This window comes from Arvicanthis niloticus, chromosome 8 (genome assembly GCF_011762505.2).
Source record: "Arvicanthis niloticus isolate mArvNil1 chromosome 8, mArvNil1.pat.X, whole genome shotgun sequence".
NCBI lineage: Eukaryota > Metazoa > Chordata > Mammalia > Rodentia > Muridae > Arvicanthis > Arvicanthis niloticus.
Window position 1 is genome coordinate 13,258,306 of NC_047665.1, and position 22,677 is coordinate 13,280,982.

At 44.7% G+C, this 22,677-nt stretch overlaps 1 protein-coding gene and 1 pseudogene across 1 annotated transcript in view; both read right to left on the reverse strand.

The window, feature by feature from the left end:
- LOC117713775 (uncharacterized) overlaps positions 1 to 20,812 on the reverse strand; it is a 26,585-nt pseudogene extending 5,773 nt beyond the window's left edge.
- Positions 20,813 to 21,035: 223 nt separating this feature from the next.
- LOC143433738 (uncharacterized) overlaps positions 21,036 to 22,677 on the reverse strand; it is a 30,159-nt gene continuing 28,517 nt past the window's right edge. The window contains 2 exon segments of the mRNA XM_076939834.1: positions 21,036 to 21,428; positions 21,430 to 21,581. Of these exon segments, the coding sequence (XP_076795949.1) occupies positions 21,036 to 21,428; positions 21,430 to 21,581 (545 nt within the window).

A 22,677-nucleotide genomic window follows, 5' to 3' on the forward strand; every position in this document is an offset into this window, starting at 1 on the left:
TGGGTTTAAATCCTGCTGGCAAAATAGCAACGGCCTAGAATAGGCAGATGCAGTACTTTAGTGACTTCATTTGTTTTAGATTGTTTTACATTTCAAAATGGGTGTGATTTCAGTTTTGTTATTATGTTTTTCCTCTGGAAAAGAGGTCAATATAAAGGTTTTCTGGTTACTGGCCCAAGGACATGCTGATTTGGGAAAAAGTTTCTGTCTTTGTGTTTTCAGAAAGATGAGATTTATATGAATTAGACATGACAGAAGTAGGCCTCCAGAAGACAAGATTCCAGAGAATCAAACAAAAATTATCTTGATGATACTAAAATTTGTTTTGAGATTTGTATATTACAGAATATACAGCCTTGGTGAATGAATCTCCAAGTCAGGAAAGCTGAACTGACCTGCTTGAACTCCTGATGTCCTGGACTTCCAGCTGGATCCAACTTATACACAGACATTAGAGGCTTATTGATCATTAGTGTGACCTTCTTAAGGCCACCTAAGTCCCCTATATACCCTCCCCCTGCCCCTCTTCAACTATCTCAACACCCAAATTCAGCTTGAAGAAGTTAATGAAGAGTCAGCATCCCAATTCCCTGGGCTTGGGGGCTTGGGGTGGTTATTATTAGGTTGTCTTTCTAGAGATTTTAGTAATGGATTTTTTTTTTTATTGGAACAAGGCTGAATAGCTAGAATTGGTTATATAGGCATAATCTATTGGTAGAAATCTGTATAATTGTTACTAAGCTGAACTCATAATTTCTTAAATGGTGCAAAATTTATTTTGATAGAAATTCAAGGATTTCATTGGGATAATTTCCTCTATTGGTTCATAATTTTGTGGGTACAAGGCTTAGACACAGTCCTTCTTTAACCTTTTTTACTGATCTGAGATGAGTAGCCTGTGAGTTAAGGGCCTATAGCAAATTCATGTCTCTGAGTTTATTGTTAGGGTGTTTTCTAGATTTTAATTAGAAATAGCTGAGATTAACTAACAGACAACAGTCCAGGTTGCTTTACATAGATAGTTGGTTTTCAAAACCTTCAGAAATCTATAGAATTGATGTTATAGAAATATCTTTATTTAAGACCATTTGACTAGAGACCTGTCTGCTCCTGACAGCTTCCCTGTCTTAGATTCTAAGAAGAAATTGAGCATCTTTGGAGTTACTCCAGTTGTGGTGAGACAGCCACTAGGCAAGAATTGCCTCTTTTCATCTCCAGACAAAACACTGTCCAGAAAAAGGACACAATTGCAGAATAGTCGACTGATTATAGCTGCATAGACAGAGTGATCAGCCCTTAAATATTCTGCGTTAAAGGTCTGTCAGATGATCCTGAAGATTGGATGATCCAACCGTTGAAAATATAAGGGACTGTCCAGGTGTTCAGCGGTTTCTATAAATTGGCTAAGTTTTGAAAGCTATGCATTGTGCTTCCTGTATTTTTAGTTAATTCACTTGTTCTTGGATTTCTGACAGGGTTGAAGACTTATAGTCTCATAGCCAACCCAGGCTATTTTCTTTTTTAAGATAATAGATTTGAGAGGGTGATTTCAGATGGCATTCATTCTAAAGCCAGGACATAAGCTAGATACAGAACTGTAGTCTTTTTTGTTAAGATAGTTGACAATGGTCTTTTATTGACAATGATGGACTGAGTGTTAGGTCTATCTTGTAATTTACTACTGCAAATTGGTAATAGTTGTGCTGCATTTATATTTTGAAAAAAGTATTTTTTTTTATTCTAACAGGAAGGGTGATATGTAGCAGGATATTTTCCTGTGAAAGAAAATTTTATGGGTCCCACGAAAAACTAATAAAATAGCAGGGCCCTGTGATTCCTTTTCCCTAACCTAAATAGTTAAAAATGGTTAAACCTGTTAAATAGTTAAACCTGTCAGCAGGTTTGGGCCCAGTTAATTAGTTACAGAAAATATAGAGTTATAAGACAAAGGACAAAGACATGTTAAGCCTTCCAAGGACCTGGCTGGACCATGAAAGATAAAAAGTATACAAGGACATCCTTAGAAGAACAGAGATATGTCCAAATGAGTAATGGGCCATCTGGTGTTCCTCCAAACCCTCCCCTCCCCCCTTTGAGGTCTTCTCAAGGTCCCAGAAACTACAATTTAACTACATACTAAGCTTCTGCCTGCAAGAACTGCCCTCTGCCCCATTGACTGGTACAGTCTGCTGATGTAAAACCTGCATACCCACATAAAAATCTCCCATTTCCTCCACCCCTTGCATATAAAAAGTCCTAATCCTGTGAGCCTCGGGGTCAGTCCATCTCCTACGTGAGATATAGAGATATGGGCTGGCCCAGAGCTCTGATATTACACTGCCTCATGTGTTTGCAGCAAGCTGATCTCTGGTGAGTTTGTGGGTGGGCACCGTCCTGAGACTTGAGTGAGAATCCCGCTTTGAGTTTTTTCACCTGCTGCATTGTATTTCCAGTAGAGCTCAGTGATTGGGCAGTAGAAGAGGTAGGCAGAGTGAGGAGAGAGGAGAAAGGAAAAGGAGGAGAAATGAAGAGGAAATTGAGAAGAAGGAGAGGCTACCAACATGGAGGAAGACGTGGGGGTCTCTAGCAGGCTCCAGTAACAATTCATATTAAAGGTTGGATATTGGGTAACAATTATAATTGTGTGAGCAGTTTGTGCATTGTGCATTTTCTTTCCAAATATATAAATCCACTGAATAATCTTTGAGCTTTAAGAGTCCTCTTTCTACCTGATGCCATGAGGTTAGTGGGCGTTGTCTGCTCTGAGCTGAGAATTGTGAGGGTGGCAGAGTTGAAGCAGGGGCCATGCTTAGAGCTGTAGAGTCCACAAAGCTGGCCACCGAAGGCATCGGCCACAACAGCTTTTCCTGGGTCCCAGGCCTGTGTGGCTAGCTGGTGCCTTGTGGGAGCAGGGACACAGAGCACCAAGGTGGCAGCAGCTCAGAAAGTAGCCAATTTGCATGCCGTTTTGTTACAATTCACCTGCTACAAGAGCCTGATTTTAGGCTGGCAGTGTTTCAGTTTGAAAACACTCCAGGCAAACAAAAAATATCTGAACTGGTCTTTTTATGATTGTAAATACTGAAATCTAACTCCTTTTACTATATGTTTCATCATCTAAGACATAGAGTAGAAAAAGCTCATTTTAGTTAATCTAATTTACTGAATTCTAGTCCTCCAGAGGTGTACCCTGCATGACCCCCTATCTATAAACTAGTTTTGAAGAAGAGTAAGCTATCGTAAAGGGAAGCCTTGAATCTGTCACCTATTCTCCTGTCCAGTCAGAGTTTGTCAGTTGTCTCTGTTTACCTGGCACCATTGATAGAGCTTGCATTTCCTCAAGGGTAGAAGCCCAAGAAGGTTCCTGGAGTAATGGCCTATCTAGGTGTGTGTTTATATGTTCTTAGTGATCTCCAGGGCATAAGGAAGACTTCCAAATCATGGCCAGATAAATTTAATTTTAGGATTTTCCTAAAGAGACTCAGACATAATTTGTGTCATGAAAAGACATGAACTGAATTGTCATGCAGAAAGTCCCCAGAAATGGCACACACAGAGACCAAACCCCAAAGTGAGAGACAGAGCGACAGCATTTGCAGCTTTCTGCTCAGCCTTGCTGGAACTGTTCCAATCGATTATGCTAGCTCCATGGCACCCACCATTTCCAGTGGACATGCTTGTGCTGTGTTTCTTTTTAAAAACTGTTCAGTTCATTAGTCGATTAGTTCATTTGTCTTTAGAGTTTAATATTTGCAACTCTTTGTGCATTATAGAAGTTAACACCCACAGTGATGATCTTACCCCATGCTCTAGGAGGTCTCAATCCCCTAATGATAGCATCTTTTTGTGCAGAAGCATTTTCATTTCCTATCATCTCATTTTCAACACATGGGACCCTCTCCTGGGCTATAGGTGCTCCAGTCAGTTCTGCCTATCCTGTGTATACAGCATTATCCTTCTTCCCTCTCCAAGAGCTTCAGCATTCAGGGTTTAAATTCTGGTCTTCTCTCTAGGTTGAACTGATACTTGTACAGGGAGAGAGGGGCAGATATGTCTCAATTCTTCTTTAGTTTTGAGGCTTCACTTGATTGTACCATCCGGCCCCAGGCTTGTGTACATTTGTCTGGGCCTTGGCCCTGGCAAACAAATCTTGCCCCTACCACCTTCTACACATGTGAACTCACCCTGGCTCAGAAGCAAAGCCTGAGTTGATCAGATAGGTCCCATTGAGCAGGCCCCACCCCTTTCCCACAAGCCCCAGGCACAAAGACCAGCCCTAGTGGCTCAAGTAAGGGCCTGTGTAGTGTGGCATGTACCTGTGGTCCCTACTAGTCAGGAGGATAAAGCAGGAGGATTTCGGAGCCTGGGATTTCAAGATCAGCTTGGGCATTGTGTCTTTAGACAAACATCAGATTTAGCTGTGTGTGTGTGTGTGTGTGTGTGTGTGTGTGTGTGTGTGTGTGTAGCTCAGAAACAGAGTAACAAGGACTTCCATTTTATCACAAGCACCAAAGAAAAGGTGACAATCCAGCCCTCTGAGGATTCACAGCCCCTCTTCCTCAGGCTCTCACCTCAGGACAGCTCCTCATCCCTGCCCCAGCACTGCATCTGCACACTTCACAAATGTGTTTGTGGGGGGAGGGCTCTGAGCTGAGGATTTCTTTCTCTGTGTTCCTTGAACTTTCTTGCCTCTGAGAACACTATGAAACATGAGCACAGAGCCCACCTCTTGCTCTTTGTTGTCTATGCTGAGACAACCCTGCTCCAGGTTGAGGTGACATGTCATGCTATCCAGGACCTCCTCCAGATGCTGAGCAGCTCTATTCTCCAAATTGTCTCCCTTGCTCTTGCCTTCAAAGGCATAGAATTTACCCACACGTTCTTCCTTGTCTCTCCCTATGTGTGCATGTACATGCAAGCAGGTGTGCACACATGTGCTGATAGGCTCCAGAGACTGACCAGGGCTTCTTGCATGCTCAGCATGTGTGAGCTCTGTCGTCAAGCAGTAAACTCACGTTCTGTGTTCCTACCCACTAGACTTCAGCCCATGGGCAGAACAGCATCTTTGTCACTGTAGAATAACTAGGACCTCGTGCTGTGCCTGACACATACCATCAGTGTCGGTCTGATGAGCAAATTGGCACCTATTTTTGCATTGTAGTAATTCTCTAGAAAGACTGACATGCTGCACCGCCCAGCTGTCACCATTCCTCATGAGGATGTTGGATGCTGCAGGATGGATAACTATGAGAAAAATGTTGCCAACTGTGAGCAGAAAGAGGGGACACCATGCCTCAAAAAATGACTGCAGGAGACCCAAAGAAGACCTGGACACTCCCCGTCTACACTTTACTATCTGTAGTCTAAGTCAAGTGGCCTTTTCACCCTGGGCCAGTAGGTGAAAGGTTTATTTATATAGGCAGATACAGTTTAAGCCTCATTTTCGAGGAACCCAGAGCCATGGCACCGCATTTCTACTGATATGACTTTTCATTTAGTTCACAAACATATAGAGGACAAGAGGAAGCTTGAAGAAGCTTCCAGACAGAACAAACAAGAACAGTGTCCTGCAACAATGTAAAGGAATCAGGAGAAAAAGAGGAGACTTAGTAGCACCTGGACACCTTTATCCTCTGCAAGCATGGAGCCATCCATAGGAAGTAGCTTGCATGGCCAATTTTCATCAGGGCTGTGACGTTGGGTAGGGCATCACTCCTTGGCATCAGTGTTTCTTGCATGGAAAGAACAAGGCCATAATGGACAAAGGGGGCTTGTGGGGCCATGCCCCATATCCCTGCAATATCTGTTCGAATAAAAGAGACCAGGTGTGAAGGCGTTGGGGGTGAGAGGTGAGGCCCTTTATATTCTTTTGTATATATATATTTTCTTCTTGACATGTCTTGGTTACATTGTATTTCTAGTTTCACATGTAGGAACAGTCCCTTGGAGATATGAAGTCTAGTACAAGCCTTGCCCATGCCTCAAACACCTGTGAGCTTGATGCTCCAGATGTGGCAACACCAGCCTTGGTGCTACAACATTTACTCCAACTGAAGCAACAGAACTGATGACAGAAAAGGTGGCCATGGGATGCTCTGGGGTTGACATCTGAATTCCAAAACCCAGTCTGAGTCCACAAAGTGTGGCTCACAGTGTCTGGGCAGACTCCTGCATCAGTGAGCCTTTTACATGTCCCTTCCCTATTCAGCTTCAGTATCACAGTGCAAGCTGAGCACTGAGTGAGCCCACAGGTGTTCTGTCCATCATTTAAATACTTCAAGCAGGCCCTCCATCACCTTAAACTGATCGTGCTCAGGAAGGCTGTGGGCAGACACAGAATGTAGGTTGCAGGTAGCTTCACTGATCTAGCTGAGGAATGGTTTGCACATTATTGAGATATATAAGTTCCCTGAGTAAGATCCTTATGCTTTCCTTGGAGGAGGACACTGCCTCCTGAATGATGCCCATGCTTTCTCTTCCTGAGATAACACATCTCCCTTTATGTCTCCTGTGTTTATTTTGTCTTTGTACTCACCAACAGGAGAGCTCTTGGTGTTCAACTATCATACCTTCTAAATTACCTGAGTAGCCAGAAACAGCAGGTATCAGCAATTCTGTTCTGAGCATTTGATGTTGGGGCTAAACTGGCCATGTATTCTTCAGAATATAGAAAAGCTTTCAGGGTGAATGAGAGGGACAAACCACCAAAGTGAGGAAAGGAAAACATTCTAGAGAGTAGATAAATGGTCAGGACTTACTAAGATCAGCTTTCTCTGCAGAAGAGAGCAAGTTCAGTTTGGCTGGTTTCCAGAGACTAAAGAGAGACAGGCATAAACCCTGTCTGTGGCCTTCCTTTGTGACTTCTGGGCATTATCTGCAGGGGCTTCTCAGGGGTCATTATTTGAAGTGATTAATGTTGCCTGGGTAGCTCTGCTGCTGTTCTAGGTACCAGGCTCTGGAAACAAATGGCAAGAAACCACTCCTACCAACATGCCTAGGCCTCAGCCCTCTACTGCCATCCTTCATTTAACTGTCATCTGTCCACTGGGACAAGGGAAGAACATTGAGAAAATGAGCTCCTCCATGCATCACATGAACCAACTGAACCAATAGAACTGATGACAAAGACGGCCTGTGGGGATCTCTGGAGTTGAATTCTGAACACCAAATCTAGTCAGAGGCCACACAGAGAATCACAGCCAAAAGGGCTGACTCATAGGCTCCACGGTGCCATCATGGAAAGCATGTATTTCCTCGAGACGCTAACTGTTTATCCCCTCCCCTTAGGTAGGTGTTCCAGAGCATGTTCCTGTCTGAGGTTAGGCTTCAGTGGGCTATCCTAGGATACATGTGGAGGCTGATAGGTAGGAGCTCAAATGACATCTCCACTCCCACTGTCAGGGTGAGGAACACATGGATAGGGCATAAGAGAGTATGCTGGGGTTTGGGCCTGTTGGTGTCCTCTCTTCCCTCAGGTAGGAGTTCAAAGCCACCAGCCCAGTCTCCCAGGCAGTGCAGACATGATTGTCATACAAAGCTATGCAAGCAGCTCTATGCATGACAGAGACTAAAACCCTTCCCAGAGACCACCATCCTATGCTCTCATCCATCTGGCCTTCTCCATGCAGGGCAATAGCTGCTCTCTTCTCCCTCTTTGTGCCCTGGTTTCACTAAAGTGAACAGGGCCACAAGCCTGCCTCTGCAGTTATCTGCTTAGTCCCTTGAGCTAGCTGCTCAGTGTCTCCACCTCTATTTCCACCACAGGACTCACCTGACAGTTGCGGTTGGACCACATGATGCAATGCAGTGGCTGACCCACAAGAGCACAGCTTTCCTTCCAGACTGAAGGACGAGCATATGGCCATTCATTTTAATATTGCCTGGACCTCCACAGGGCTGCCTAGCTCAATTGGTCCCACAGTTCTCTCAAGCCATACATCTGCAGTCACTCAGTCACCTTAGCTCTTCAGTAAGTCAGGCCATTACACTGTCCCCTGGGGATTGTGGGAGGTGGGTCTCTGCCACTTCCTGGGTAGGGAAGCATTAAGTAAAACCAGGCTTCAGTAACTCATCTCCTACCACTGGCTTGTACTTAGTAGACTCCGTGCCATCTTCAGCAATTAGAGTCCCATAGGGTAGAACCGAATTGAGCACCAGAGGAGGCTTGGCAACTCAAGGAGCCACTCTCTGCCTGAGGGTGTGCAGTTGGTACTGCAGGCATCTTACCCAGCAGGGCTCCACACAGCACCACTGGGTGAGAGTTCCAGCCCCATTGCAATCCATTTCCTTGTGGGTCTGATCCCATAGGTGGCATTGGGCACAAAGTAGAAAAATGACCACAGGCTGTGTGAGGGCTTCTGTGTTCAAGGCCTGATAAGGCCAACTTGTCTTTCTAAAGTGGAACAGCACCATCTCAGTGATCCAATCAATCCCCTGGGTTGCTAGTAAAAATCAGACCTCATGCAATCACATCAGGGGAGAAGATGACAATACCACCAGGCACCAGTGCCTGGACCAAGGAACCTGAGAAGACAAAGGCACATTATATAGGAGATCTGCCCAAGGCTAGGTCAGACAGGAAGAGGGATGTTCTCCTCCTGAGTTGGGGCTTCCCTTCTCTCTGCCCACACTTCTCTCTGCCCACACTTCTCTCTGCCCACACCTCTCCCTGCCCATGCCAGAAGCTGTTTCCCAAGGCTGCCTCTTTTGTGTACCTTTGTCCCAAGCACTCCTCATGGCTGCCATAGCCTGCCCCCTCCAACTTCATGCTTCAGGGGACTTGCTCCTGCTTATCTCTGGCCTCTGAACCACCCAATGCATTCATCCCTTCCCTCACCTCAGTACCTAGATTTTCCTCAGGACAGACTCTCCTTCCTACAAACCCACACTTCATTGCCTATCCATCCTTTCCCTTCTTCCCTCCCCAATACCTCTCCCCATCCCTTCCTCTGCATCTCCACTTCTTACTCCCTCCCCTGTTTGGACTTACATGATTTCTGTATTTTTCTCCCATGCTGGTCAGTGAGAAGACTGTTAAGGCTGCAGGGACCAAGCTGGTGAAAATCTGAAGCTTGTAAGGCCCTCATCTCTGTTTTCAGAGGTGACTGACAGAGACTTTGTAGGTGCCCAGAGTCCCAGAGGTGCTTCAGGAGCTAGGAGTGGGGTGATGGTGAACCGTCTCTCTGGCTCCAGCATATAGTCCTGGGTCCAAGGTGAGCAGAAGGAGGCAGGAACTGCTAGCTCAGGCCCAGCAGCTGGGGGAGTGACCGGATGGGTGGGGTGCCCTGCTGGGGTCTAATGGTATGGAGGGAAACACACTCCTGCAGTTCTGGCCTAGATCCTTCCTGTGGCTCTTATTCCATACCAAGCCTAGAACAAACCCATCTTTCAAGAACCATAGAACTGGGTCTGTTATTCAACCCCTAAAAAAGATATGTGGAAAGGATGCTTTAAGTCTTTGACATAGACAGGACTTAGCACAGAGTTACTCTGCTGTACCACAGCTGTCCACCTGACTCCTGCTTTGTGAACCTTTTGCTTTTCCTGTTTCAAATCCTCCTCCCTCCTCTTCCACCTCTAGTCATACCCTGTTCTGTCCACCTCTGGCTCAGCTTTCCCAGATTCTTCATAAGGGGAAAGTTTCACGGAGGAAGCTCCTTCTAAGGTGAAAGTCATCACAAGTTTCATGTCCTATGATAAGTGCAAATTGCAAAGGTTATTTAAAAGGCAAACATAAAATAAAAATGAAGAAGTAACAAGATCGTCTCAGTTACTGGGTCTTCTGCACCTCCATTGTCCTCACCTCTCACTGTAGCCTCTTACTTTGGGGATGTAGTTGTTCTCTCTGGGTCTGGGGCACAACAGTATAATGTTCTAAGCACATGGATCTACCTCCTTAAACCCTTCCAGCCCCTGTGTCAGCTGGACTCAGGGCCTGTGGACACAACCTGTGGCTGGTGCCTGGTGATGTTTTTTCCAGGATGACTCTAGAGAAGGCAGACAGACCTGTGCTTTTCAAGGGACATCAAGTGGGGTGTAAAAGGATGTCATACCAGTGTTACTCTCCTCCAGACTGTTGGCTATGATATTGGTACCCACAGCATCACTCTGCAGGCCTGGATTGCACAGTTGTCTTCTCCAGGCAGCACTGTATGCCAAGAAGCTTCTGCAGCTCTTTTTCATTCTCTTCCTTCAGTTGGCTTCTTCCAGATGATAGGAGAATAAGAAAAGCAGGTTCATTTCTTCTCTTTCCCCGGAAATGGGATGCCGAAGGCCTGCATGGGTCACTTCAAAACAGGGCCTCAGGCCTCACAGCCTGCTGAAAGGTGTCTGAATAGGTCAGACAATGTTGCAATATATTTTATGTTGCTTCACCTCACCTAACTTCTTGCTGTTCCTTGCAGATGTTATGATTTCCTTGAAGAAATCATAACATGGCACACTAGGTTTCCACAATGCTAGTGACTGGGATTCTGGGGGCTGTTTCTATGGAGGTTACTAGAGAATCTTCTGGATAATCGGATAGCCATGAATGCCCCTTGAGCTGGCCTATAGTCATCTTGTCCTTGGGTCCACACAGAGCAAGTACATTATGAGATATTGCATGATTTTAGATGGTTTTGGTGGAGCCTGATAGTGTATGGCTGTGATCAGCCAGTGCAGGCCTGAAGGGTTTGATGCTTTGTGTTGTAAGCAGCCAATGACCATGTTGTAAATTACTGTGCCGAGGAAGCACATGCTGATGGGTAGTCCCTGGTAGCCTCGGCCCTCCAGTTAGTAGCTCTTAGGCTAAAAAAGGGGGGTTCAGGGGCCTCCCCCAGCTTTTGCTGAATCCAAAGCCACTGTTCTCCTTTGTCACATCTACTAGGACATTCCCCAGCTTTTTTTCTGGGTGGCAATGAGCGATGTCACCATCCAGTGGAGAATGAGGTGTGCCCACTCCTTGTTGATACAGCCAAGTGGCTCTGTGACACTCTCCAGATCTCCCCTGCTGCAAATTCCATGATCAAATATGGCATTGCCTGTGTGACAATTAAGTGGAAGAGTGTAATGATACTTGGATGTTATTCAGAGTCCATGAGGCTCACCTCAGTTGTGATGTTAGAGGCCTGGTTGTCGTACTAGTGAAGCATGAGATCTTCACACTTACTTCAGTGTCTGTGTGGATGTGGCAGACATGCTTCATCTCTGCAGATGTGCCACAGGCAAAGTCAGTGAGCGCTTGTAATTGTCTTTGAGGGTTTCCTCATCAGCAGGACTGGCCTCAAGTTCCTCCTCCATTGCCAACTATTAACTTGTGAAGTGTGATATCACTATACAGTGCTATATCAAACAAGCGTACACACAAAGCATGTCTAGGAGAGGAGTGTGTCATTATACATTTCTATGTCATAAAAACCCAGAGTTATCTTGAACAACTGAATAGTGATCTTCAAGGTTATAGAGAAATAAGAATAAACCAAACCCCAGAGTATACCCAAGAAAACATAATAAAGATCAGAGCTAGAATTAATAAAGATGATCAAAGTCCATTAATGCGTGTATAGAAATGTCACATTAAAATTCCTTATCTTCTACAGTTAATATATATTAACATACGTTTTAGAGTAAGAAAAACCAAAGTAAAAATAGCAAGCACAAATTGTCTATGTGGTCATTTGGATGAGGATGACCTCCATAGGTGTGCATACATAAACACACACACACACACACACACACACACACACAGATACAGTTGGTGGCTGGTGAAACCGATTAGAGCGAGTCTCACTCAGGGCAGCCTTATAGGTTTCAAAACTTGATTTTTCTCTCTACTCTGTATTTGTCTCAAGATGTGAGCTCTCAGCTACTGCTCTAATGCCAGCATGCCAGCATGCCAGCCAGCATGCTCCCTGCCAAGATGGTCATGGACTCTCACCATCTCAAACTGTAAGCTCCAGACAAACTCTTCTATAAGTTACCTAAGTCATGGTGTCTTCTCAGAACAATGGAAAAGTAACTAAGCATTATAATGGTTAAAATGTAATAATTAATAAAGGAAAATGAATATGTGTGTGTAAATCAAAAGCAAAACCAATATGTAAATAAATAAAAATTTAAAAACTAAAACAGGCCAAGCAAAGTGGCTCATTTCTTTAATCCCATCACTCTAGAAGCAGGACAAGTGAGTAGCTGTAAGCTCCAGGCCAGCCTGCTCTACATTGAGCTCCAGGCCAATCTGGTCTACATAGGTTCAAGCCAGCCCAGGAACTAGAGTCTCAAAGACAACAAAACAAAGCAAAAAGCCAACATCAAAAATCAATGAGCTGGCAAATGCACTGTGACAATGTCCAACTGATCAATCGGGAAAGCTCAAGTTTATCAAAACCAACATCCAAGTCCAACTTCTCTCCATGCAACCCACAGCATCTCTGAAGTACAAGCACAAAGCCAACCAGAGCCAGTGTCGCATATGAGCAGCTACCACTAGCTACTCATGATGGATCCTTGTGAGGTCACACCAAAAATAGACAAAACACGGCAAGTTATAACCCACATGACTTTCTTCTTTCTCCTGTTACTTTCTCATGGCTGTTCACCTCACTCTGACAAAATGTGACACAGAGAAGGAAGAGTTTATTTCAGCTTAGGCTTTCTGAGGGCAGGTACAGTGTGGTGCTGGGCTTAGCTGGTGTCTCTGGCAGCAAGGTGTGAGTCAGCTGATTAACACTGCATTGACAGTTTTCCAGGCCTCCTAGAAGCCCAATGTTACCAGATGGCTCCACATTCAAGGGTTTTCCAGCTTTCTAAAACTGTGCTAACCATTGGGATACCAATAGTTCAAACACATGAAAAAGAAAAGGACATTTAACATTGCCATAAAACAGACCCTTTTCACTTTATTAATGTAAGCAGTAGCAACCCTGCTAATGACAGACTCTGGAATCTTAGTGCTTCCCTGGGATAAATGCACTGGAGTTTACTAGTTACAGAGTGAATGTAGGTGCTTCAATGGTCTTATGACCTGGGCTCTAAAACTCTGTAGTAATTTGACATTTACAGATCTTGTCCATCTCTTTACTCTGGGTGTGCAATTCCAGATCAATGACTTTGAAGAATAGTAGGCCCCCCACTGATGCTTCAGTGCACAGGAATTCATGTGTACACATCTGGAGACACCAGACCCCTCTACAGCTGGTCCATGTGCAGGCATGGGATGGGGGCCATGTCTGTCATCCCAGCTCTAGGAGCTCCACAGTGAAAGTGGGAGTCGAGTTTGTTAGGAAGATGACCAAGTGCCTGGCCTAGGGCAACCATCAGCTTAGCTCTCTGCTCCACACTCTTCTTGGCCACGCACCCCTCCTGCACAGCCTTAGATCACCTCATGTTATGCTTTACTTAGCATAAACTCAAAGCAATCATTTCTTTCCCTGGAGGATTCAGAGATCTTTCCATGTTCAGACATCTTGGTTGCAGTGCACTGAAGTGATCCACATGAGACAGTTATTGGCAACCATGCTGATTAAGCCAATTAAAGGTTTTAAGCCCTTTTTATTGATAGCCAGATGCCTCTGAAAAGTCTCCTGGTGTCTAACCTCAAGCATGCAGACTCTTTAAAGGCAAAACTCACAAAGACCATAACTTACATCAAAGTCAGATGAGGGTCAAGTCACCTTGACGTGTTCATTACTGGCAAAGCATACTGATTATTTCAGACTTTGCATGTCTATTATATTCGGACCAAATTCAAGACCATGGAAATCTCAAATGTGTGGCCAAGACAGACTGAGAGCTATCTAAGCAAACAGGAAGCAGAGTCAAAACAAGGTGATGCTCCCTTAATCATTTCAGAACCACACAGGCCTCACCCTGCTTAGGGAAGGTGCTGCCCTGTCTGGGCAAAATGTCTTCACCTGCACACCAGTGGCAGTAATGGCCAAAGATGGGAGGTATGCACTAGTAGCTGCCCTGTCAGGGATTTCAGCATCTCTAGTTCGTCCCTCTGCTCCCATAGGAGAACAGAAGCATCCATTACAGACACACAGTACTCAAGACTTTTGCTCTTCTAAGGTTAAATTTATTTGTGCGTGGTTTTAACAGCAGCTATAAATTGCAGTAAATAGTAGAGGAAGCAACGGATTACAGGAGAACACGTATGCTTCCAACTCTTTGTCTTACTGCACAGCCCGTTTCTGGAAAAGACCAAATGTATATGTGTTGGCATAATCGATAATAAATACAATGCAGAATCATAAGCAGGGAGGAGGCTGAAGCCAGAACCCGGCAAGGACAAAGACTGATTGTAAGAGGAGAGGCAGAGAAAAAAACAAGGTCAAGATCAGGGTATTCCAACTTCAGTGTTCTCTAGGTCAGAGCAGGATCAAGTCAAAAGCCAGCAGCTGGGATGACCAGCCTCAGGTGTTGAGCACAGCAGTGGAAGTAATTGTAACCAGCACAATTTCCGTTTGTGGGTGGGCTTTTCTAACCTGGAGGAAGTGGATGCAGCCGGGCTGGGGCTTGGCAAGCAGGATGGTGTCACAGCTTGGACTGCAAGAACTGCAGCATGTCTTCTCCTTCCTGGAGGCCCGGGACCTGCTGAGTGCTGGGCAGGTGAACAAGCTGAAGTCCTGGGCAGGGTCGCCCCACCACAGTGCTACCCTGGCCTGGGAGCTAAGGGTCATTTCCTTCCGGGATTGGCTTGACCAGTGGCCTCCTGTGGCACTGTTCTACCCTGCTTTCTTGACCAGGCTCCTGCCGTGGTGGCCATCTACTGGGTGCTCTCTATTCCCCACAGTGTGCTTCCTCTCAAAGACTCAATGCAAGGGCGACTAAATTACTGTAAGGTATTTGTTTTTCCCTGCCAGATTCAACTACTGAACCGTAACCAAAAAGACGCTAAAATGCTCCCTCTTCAGTGTCTCTCCCAAGTACCCAGTGCAAGCCTTGGATTTTAGTGTTTCTTCATTAAGTATTCAAAAGTGTCCTTCCAGTTTATATATTGTCCACTCTCTGTGTTTACCCAGTTTGTATGTGATAGATCGCATGTGCTACCCCTTTTGAAGTTGATTAGCATGCATTTTTTTTTTAAAAAAAAAAAATCGGACACTGAGAATGTTTTTGAATACCTTGAGCTATTTGCTTAGTGAAGACCTTGATGTCTTGGGTAATAAGAGGGTTTCCCTGGTTCATTCTAGTCTTCATAAGTTTTGTTCATAAGCATATTATTTCATTACCTGTAGATACATAACTATAACCACTCCTCCATCATGAACTTTTGCATGTTCCATTCTAATGTAAAGAGATGCATACAACATTATTTGGTTGTGGTGAGGACAGTCTTCCTGGTTTGCAGATGGGTCTCTTGTATTTATACACTCACCTGATAGAAGGAAAAAAAGAGAAAGGTGTGCAAACACATAGACACACACAAAACACACACATACCCAAATACACATACCACACACATACACTACACATAGATGACAGAGCACACAGAAGTTCTCTGTGTCTGTGTACATTGGTATCGCTCTAATTAGGAGGTTCCATGCTCCTAAACTAATTATGTCTCAAAGCCCATATCACACCAAAGAATATAGTTTCAGTGTGAAGTGGGGTGGAGCAGGGATAGCACATGTCGTTCCTAACAGAAGAATCACTAAGAAAATGAACAGAGAGGCAAGCTCTGAGAAGTGAGCACAGTAGCTGGTTGGCTGTTCAATATGCAGCCATCCAATGTTTTTCCATATATCAAAAAGAAATCTTAGTTGTCTTCATTTGAGCAGGGTCTACTAACACATCTGGTTTTATTTTTCCAAGCATTGTTTGTTTTGTTTGTAATTATTTCTCACAATATATTTTGTCCCTATTCTTTCCCTTCCTCCAACTGCTCCCAAAATTCTCCCTCACTACCCACCCAACTTTCTTTTTTAGTCTTAAGGGAAGCAAATCAAATAAAAACACAAAAATTATACTGGTTAAGTAGTCAGAATTTTAAAACATGACTAGCCTTTACAAAAATATCTAATACAAGTAGAAAGGCCTTGAAGGTAAAGTTATACATGATTACAAAAAGATACATTTAATAGTCCTAAACTAACAGAGTAGCATCGTCTTCACAGTTTAAAATAATCGATCTTATAATGGTACTGGTTATTGGAATCAAAATATATTCTAACCTGATAAAAATGAAAATTCAATATTCTATTTTCAGATTCAATAATATCAGGGTAAAAATTAAGTTTTTTCTCTTCTAGAAATTTGATAGCTATACAAAAATATAGGGGAAAATGAAATTTGAGAGACTAACTAGTTAAAGTTCTCCCATACAATGTTAGGACCTGTGGGACTGGAGACGTTTCTCAGTAGATAAAAGAACTCACTGTCTAGGGGAGGAACAGGAATCGAATCCCAGCACTCACATGGGGGCTCACAGCCATGTGTAACTCGATTTCCAGGGGAAAGTGCTTGGCATACAGTAATTTCCACCCAAAATGTACAACCAATAAATACTCACATCCAGAATATATGTTCCTATAAATCAATGAAGAGAAAGTCTGTTAAGAGTGGGAGAATGGCTCAGCTACATGTAATAAAATAGAAATGTAAACAGGCACTAAAAATAAAGTCCCAGACCACATCAGCTAATACTAAAGTTACTGAAGTGAATAAAATTGGGAAAAGAGTTTTCAAGAGGACACACATTAAGAGCACACGTATGCTAGTGGGAACCTCTGTACATCTGACTGGAGTCAAAAAGTTTACAAGCTATTTATAGCATCAGGCACGGAGGAAGCAGGTTCCAGGAAGTCACAGCAATTAAATGTGGTATGTGAACATCTGTCAACATTGTAATGAATAGAGAAATCTGGACCCATTAAAATAGTGTGAAACTACTTAATACAAAAGACTCAGATGTGGCTCTACTGAGCAAGGCTGCATCATCCTATGCTACAGTGTTAAGTGCAAGATGCCAGACAGAGAGGAGACACAGGATGAGCTTGCCAGGCTGCTGAGATGAGCAATACAAGCTCAGGGTATCAAGATTAGTCTTAGGTGAGGAGGAACTTAAAGCAAGGTGGCTTCCTTTGTGTGCAGGGAGGGGAAATGATAGAGGAGCACATGGGCTTTGAGATGTTGACAGAACACAACATGTTTACACTGGGTGTTTGTGTACTTGTTTGTTTTGTACTAATGAGTTGACATCACATATAAGTTTGGCTGTACTTTTTTTTTTACACTAAAAACAAATATGCTAAGCAAATGCAGAAGAAGTGGAGTTGAGATCTGGTGAAGGGTGTGTGTGTGTGTGTGTGTGTGTGTGTGTGTGTGTGTGTGAAAAATGAACTGTTTCATTCAGGGCTTTGTGGAAGGGATGCAGAATTGAAAGAGAAATGTGGGAGAAAGGAGGGGAGGTTAAACTTTGACAGACTATGGGTACAGACAGTGTCTTTGGTCTCCTCAGCGCTTGAAGGATTTTAAAGTAGGAAAGCAGGTTCCTGCCAGGCTGTGGTGGCGCACGCCTTTAATCCCAGCACTTGGGAGGCAGAGGCTGGTGGATTTCTGAGTGCGAGGCCAGCCTGGTCTACAGAGTGAGTTTCAGGACAGCCAGGACTACACAGAGAAACCCTGTCTCAAAAAACCAAAAAAAAAAAAAAAAAAAAAAAAGGGAAAGCAGGTTCCAAATTATCTGCATAGAATTCTTCCACCAGGAAACAATCTACAAGCTGACAGACATTGTGTAAACCACAGTGGCACTGGTGCAGCATCATGTGAGCTGCATGTCCACATGTCAACAAGGTGATGGCCTGGACAGGATAGATTTAGGTCTCCAGGGAGGGCACTGAGTGGACTCAATGGGATGTCTGTGGTTTCGCTGCAGGCTTTGCTGTGTTACTGGACCTGCCTGTGTGACATGGCCCTCAGTAACCACCCATGGTCACACAGCGAAGATTCTATTCTGGACTCTGCTCTAGTCAGAGGAAGGCAGACTGTGGATAGTCACTGCCCAATCATCCAGACTGAGGTAAGTGGTTATAGGGGCTCAGCCTGCATCAAGGTGACTAGGGGCTTCTGGGATAGGTGATCTCTATGTCTGTTCTAGAAATACAGGTAGAGATTCTCCTACCTTCGATCTGGGAATGAAAGTTTGTGATTATTGTCTCTGTGCACCATTCTGTACAGTAACACAATGTGGAACAGTGAAGGGAAGACATTGGGCCACAGACCTGGGTAGGGTCTTCACAAGGTTGGCTCATCCTGAAAAATATGTAGCGTTTCGTTGTCTCTGTCATGACAAAGAGATTTATACTAACTGCACAGCAATGGGACTCTGTGAGGATGACCCCTCATAGTCACTTTCCCACATGCCCTGTCTCTTCCATAAACTGCACTGAGGTAGAAGCAATGCTGACCTTCCCCTGCTCTATCATTGTAGGACAAAAGCAAACATCTGTACTGAAAGACAGGAGCAAGAACAAGGAGACATTCCTAACTGGGAAAGAGTCATGATCACAAAAGGAACTGCTCCAGAAAGAAAAAGAGGTTCCTGTAGAAAAAAATCAATTTAATTACCAGTAGACATAGTGGAAACAAGGGCTGGGCAGATAGGACATCTTCTAGAAAATACATGGTATGAGAAGGCAAAGTGGTAAGCTCAACCTGGCATCAAAGGCTTGCTGGGCAGCAACTGAAATCCAGGAGCAGTCACTTCTGCTGTGCTTGACTGGATGGTTCTCTTTGGGACTCAGAAAGCAACCACAGCCCATTCCTTTCTTTGTAATTTGATGTGAATCAAAGTCTGTTTGGTCAAACTCTGGCCGCTGTTAGTCTTCAATATCTCTGTATCTTAATGAATGCTTGTGCCCCTCAAGGATTCTAGGTGGACAGTGAACTATTACAATCCTTTTTTCTACATGAATCAATGGGTGTCTGGTCAGGAAGACCTGGCATCTGCTTGTCTCCAATTCCCCTCTACCCACATGGAAGTTCTTCCTCCTGGGGCATGTGGAGCTGGTCAAAGCACATACATACCTCTTTTTTCTTGGTTCAAATGTTGGTCACAGGCTCTCTGGGATTCAATCCCTGAATGCAGTTTGTCTCCAGGTCCCCTGTATCTGAAGGGATAGCTATGCATGTCAGGGCTGGTGTGGCCACAGCTCATTCTGGTTGCTGCTCTGCTATGGTTTGTGTCACACAGACTCTCAGAAGAGTGGGATGGGTCACCTTGCTAGGATGTCATTGATTCATCTTAAACCCTTGTACCTTTGATGAGTCCCCTTCAGTGTTCTCCAAGATATGGAACAGAACATTCGCAGGGGATTGCAGTTCAGTTATTATATTGTAGATGATGGTTGTCCTTGGTAAGACTACCTGTGTCTGCTTGTCAGCTGGTAGGGGGTTATCATTCTTTAAGTAATCTCCTTGCAAAGTGTATTTTGTGCTGAGGTTTCCTTCTTTAAAAAGCATTTTTCGGAATGTTCTCAGAGCTTTTAGAATGCTTGTGCCCCGTGAGTCTCATATGTGGAAAGTTGCCCATACAATCTTTGTTTTAATTTTACATGGGTCACAGGCTTTGGGTCTACAAGACCTGGCTCATGTCTCCAATTCTCCTGTACCCACATGGAAGTTCTTTCCCCTTGGGCATGAGGAGCTGGTCAAACACATCCCTCTCTTCTCCTGGCTCAAATGTTGGTCGCACGCTCTCTGGGCTTTCATCCCTGACTGCGGTTTGTCTCCAGTTCCTTTATATGTGAAGGGATAGCTATGCATCTTGGGGCTGCATGGACACAGCTCATTCTGGTTGCTGCTCTGCTATGGTTTGTGTCACACAGACCCTCAGAAAAGTGAGATGAGTCACCCTGCTGGGATGTCAGTGATCCCACTTTACACTCTTGTATCTTTGATGAGTCCTCTTCAGTGTTCTCCCACATCTGGAACAGAATATTAGCAGCTATCATAATTTAGATGATGGTTTTCTTTGTTAAGACTTTCTGTTTCTGCAAATTTATTAGGTGGGGGTGATCATTCTTTAAAAAACTCTTTTCCCATTGTATTTTGTGCTGAGGTTTCCATCCTGTAGAGCATTCCTCGGGATGTTCTTCCAAGAGCTTTTAGAAGTAGCTTCCTTTTTCTGGTATCCAAGGCTTGGCTGTATCCTTGAGCTGTGTGGAGCTCGGGATAGAAGGCCTTACTCTCCCAAACCTTCTCCCTGGCTCATGGTTCTAGATCTTATAATACACTGTCTCGCTTAATGGGGATGAACTCCCTTGAGAGCTTTTACTAAGATCTTATCCTTCAGAACTCTCTTCTCTTGAGTATCCACCCTTTCATGTCTCTTCATGAAGACATCACATAAGCCCTGGGAAGTCTTGGGGTTTTGGCATCTAGTCTGGAAGCTGGGCGGAGTGTGCTGTGAAGACAAGCTGACCTTAGCAGGGTGTACTCTACTGGGGCCATTTGGATGGTGTCTCACAGACCAGGCCTCTAACTGCTTGTTTGCACTGAAAATTATTTTACTGTACCCTTGTGTTTTTTGTGAGTATTGTGAGTCATGTGAGTGTTGTGGTGTAGGTGTTTGGAGATTGCCTGGGCTTCTGTTGGCCCCTAAAGACACAAAGACCCTGGGACTGATATTGATGTCCTGGCCATTGTGAATCTCACTGGATCCCAAACTCACTCTCCATGCACAGGGTGGCTCTTCTTTTACCTCAACAGTATTATTTTGTTTGGCTGCTGAAGTTGGGACCCTTTCTCCAGGGCCTATCATTGTCACACTCCTGGGGCGATGTCCTGAGTCTACTTCCTGAAAGCTCTTCTGTGGTGCGTGCTTGGCCATTTGGGGGAGGGGGGGGTGGTATGTGGTTTCTGGCTGATTTTTCCAGTGCCTAGGATAGTCCTGTTCTGCAGCGATTTGCTAACTGCAAGTAGAAAGCAAGTCAATGAACACCTATCTCTGCAACGGATCTGGATGGGCCTTTGAGGCCCCATGGCTGGCAGTAGGTGTAGGGGTTCTTTGGGTTTCCTGAACTTCAGAAGTGAGTCTATCAACACAGCACCCTCTAGCCTGGCAGCAATGCAGTTTGTACCAATGTCCCTTCTGGATCTTGGTGATGAAAATTTTCCATGAATTTGGCAGCCTTGGAATAGTGTTCCGCCTTGGAATCAAAGATGAGTGAAAAGGGATACACAGCCTGGGGAAGGTTTGAGTCTGAAGCCCCAGGTGGGGTGAGATCCCTTGCCTCAAGATATGGTCTCCTGTGTTTCACTGGAAGCTCTGTGATATTTGATGCCAGCTTCCTTTTAGTCTTTGAGTCAAGCAGGGAATGATGATCAGCAGGGTTCACGTCAGACAGTTTGTCTGTCCTCAGTGCAGGATTCCTGGGTTTCAGCCCCTTCCTAGGGGTGCTGCATAAAAGGCAAGCCACCTTTTTTGCCCCATTACCGAGGCCTCTGACTGATGGTGTTATGCACATCAGACTTAGCTATATCCTTCTTTAAGGGTACCCCTGTGGGCACAGACCCCATCATTACTCTACATTTTCTGCTTTTGGGGATGAGGATGGAGGCCTGGGCAGGCTGGGAGAGTTGAGGCCTGCTTTGCAGTACTGTTAGCTGGGAAATGTGTCTCCTTAGTGTGCTGGAGCATGTGACAATGCTCAGGATGGAGAGAGGCTAGCCTGATAGCTTTAGTAAGCAGGATGCATCTAGGCAGTTTCCAAGTGTCCTTGCTAATGGGTTTTTGATATTTTTGGCCATGAAAACCTTTGGTGTCTTTCAAATACAGTCTCTGTTTCCAGAGCAGGCTTTCAATTGTTAGGGATGCCTGTATCCTTCTCGCACTGGTAAGACATGATACTGCACAGGTCCTCCTCCTAAACAAGGAAGGAACTCTACTTTCTCTCTCTGGTAGACAAGCTTCCTGCTCTCTGTGGTCATGGAGAACATGAAACCTGGATTTTCCAGGAAGTGTTCTCTCATCCATCCTTGACTCATTCACACTGTGCATGAACACATTTCCTTGTCACTTCATTGGCAAAATAAAAAAAGGCACTGTCCATGCCACAGTTAGCATGAATAATCTCAGTCCCTGTTGCTCATACAAGATCCTACACAAGGCTTAGCTCTGCACCTGCCTTTGGGGTGCCCTGTGATAATCTGCTTCTTCAGATCAGGGGAGATTCAAGCCCTTCTTCAAGGGCAGCCTGGTGTGCATGGGACCCATCATTTTCCTACAGTTGCAGCTTTCAGAGTTGAGGATGGAGGGCTGTGCAGGCTGAGAGAGTTGAGGCCTGCTCTTGGAATAATGATCATCGCTTTGTCCCTGAACCTGGGTCAGTTTCCTGGATGAGAGGAATCCGATATGGGTTTCTTGTTGTTTTCCCACAGTAACTGCCTTGTGTTTATTCTGTGGCTCCTTACGTATGATGTTGGAGGGTCCAACAGTGCTGAGTAAGGATAGAGGCCGGCCTGGTAGCCTTAGTATCCCAGCTGACCCTGGGCAAGTTCCCAGTGTGCTTGCTAATGGGATTTAGGTAGTTTAGTTCAACATAATCTTTGGGAGTTTTTGAATATAGTCCCTGTTCCTAGGATTGTCTTTCAGTTGGTAGGGAAGCCTGTATCCTTCTCTCAGTGGTAGGACATGACTGCAGAGTTCCTGCATTTCACACAAGGAGGTATTTGCTTTGGGGTAGAGCTTGGGAG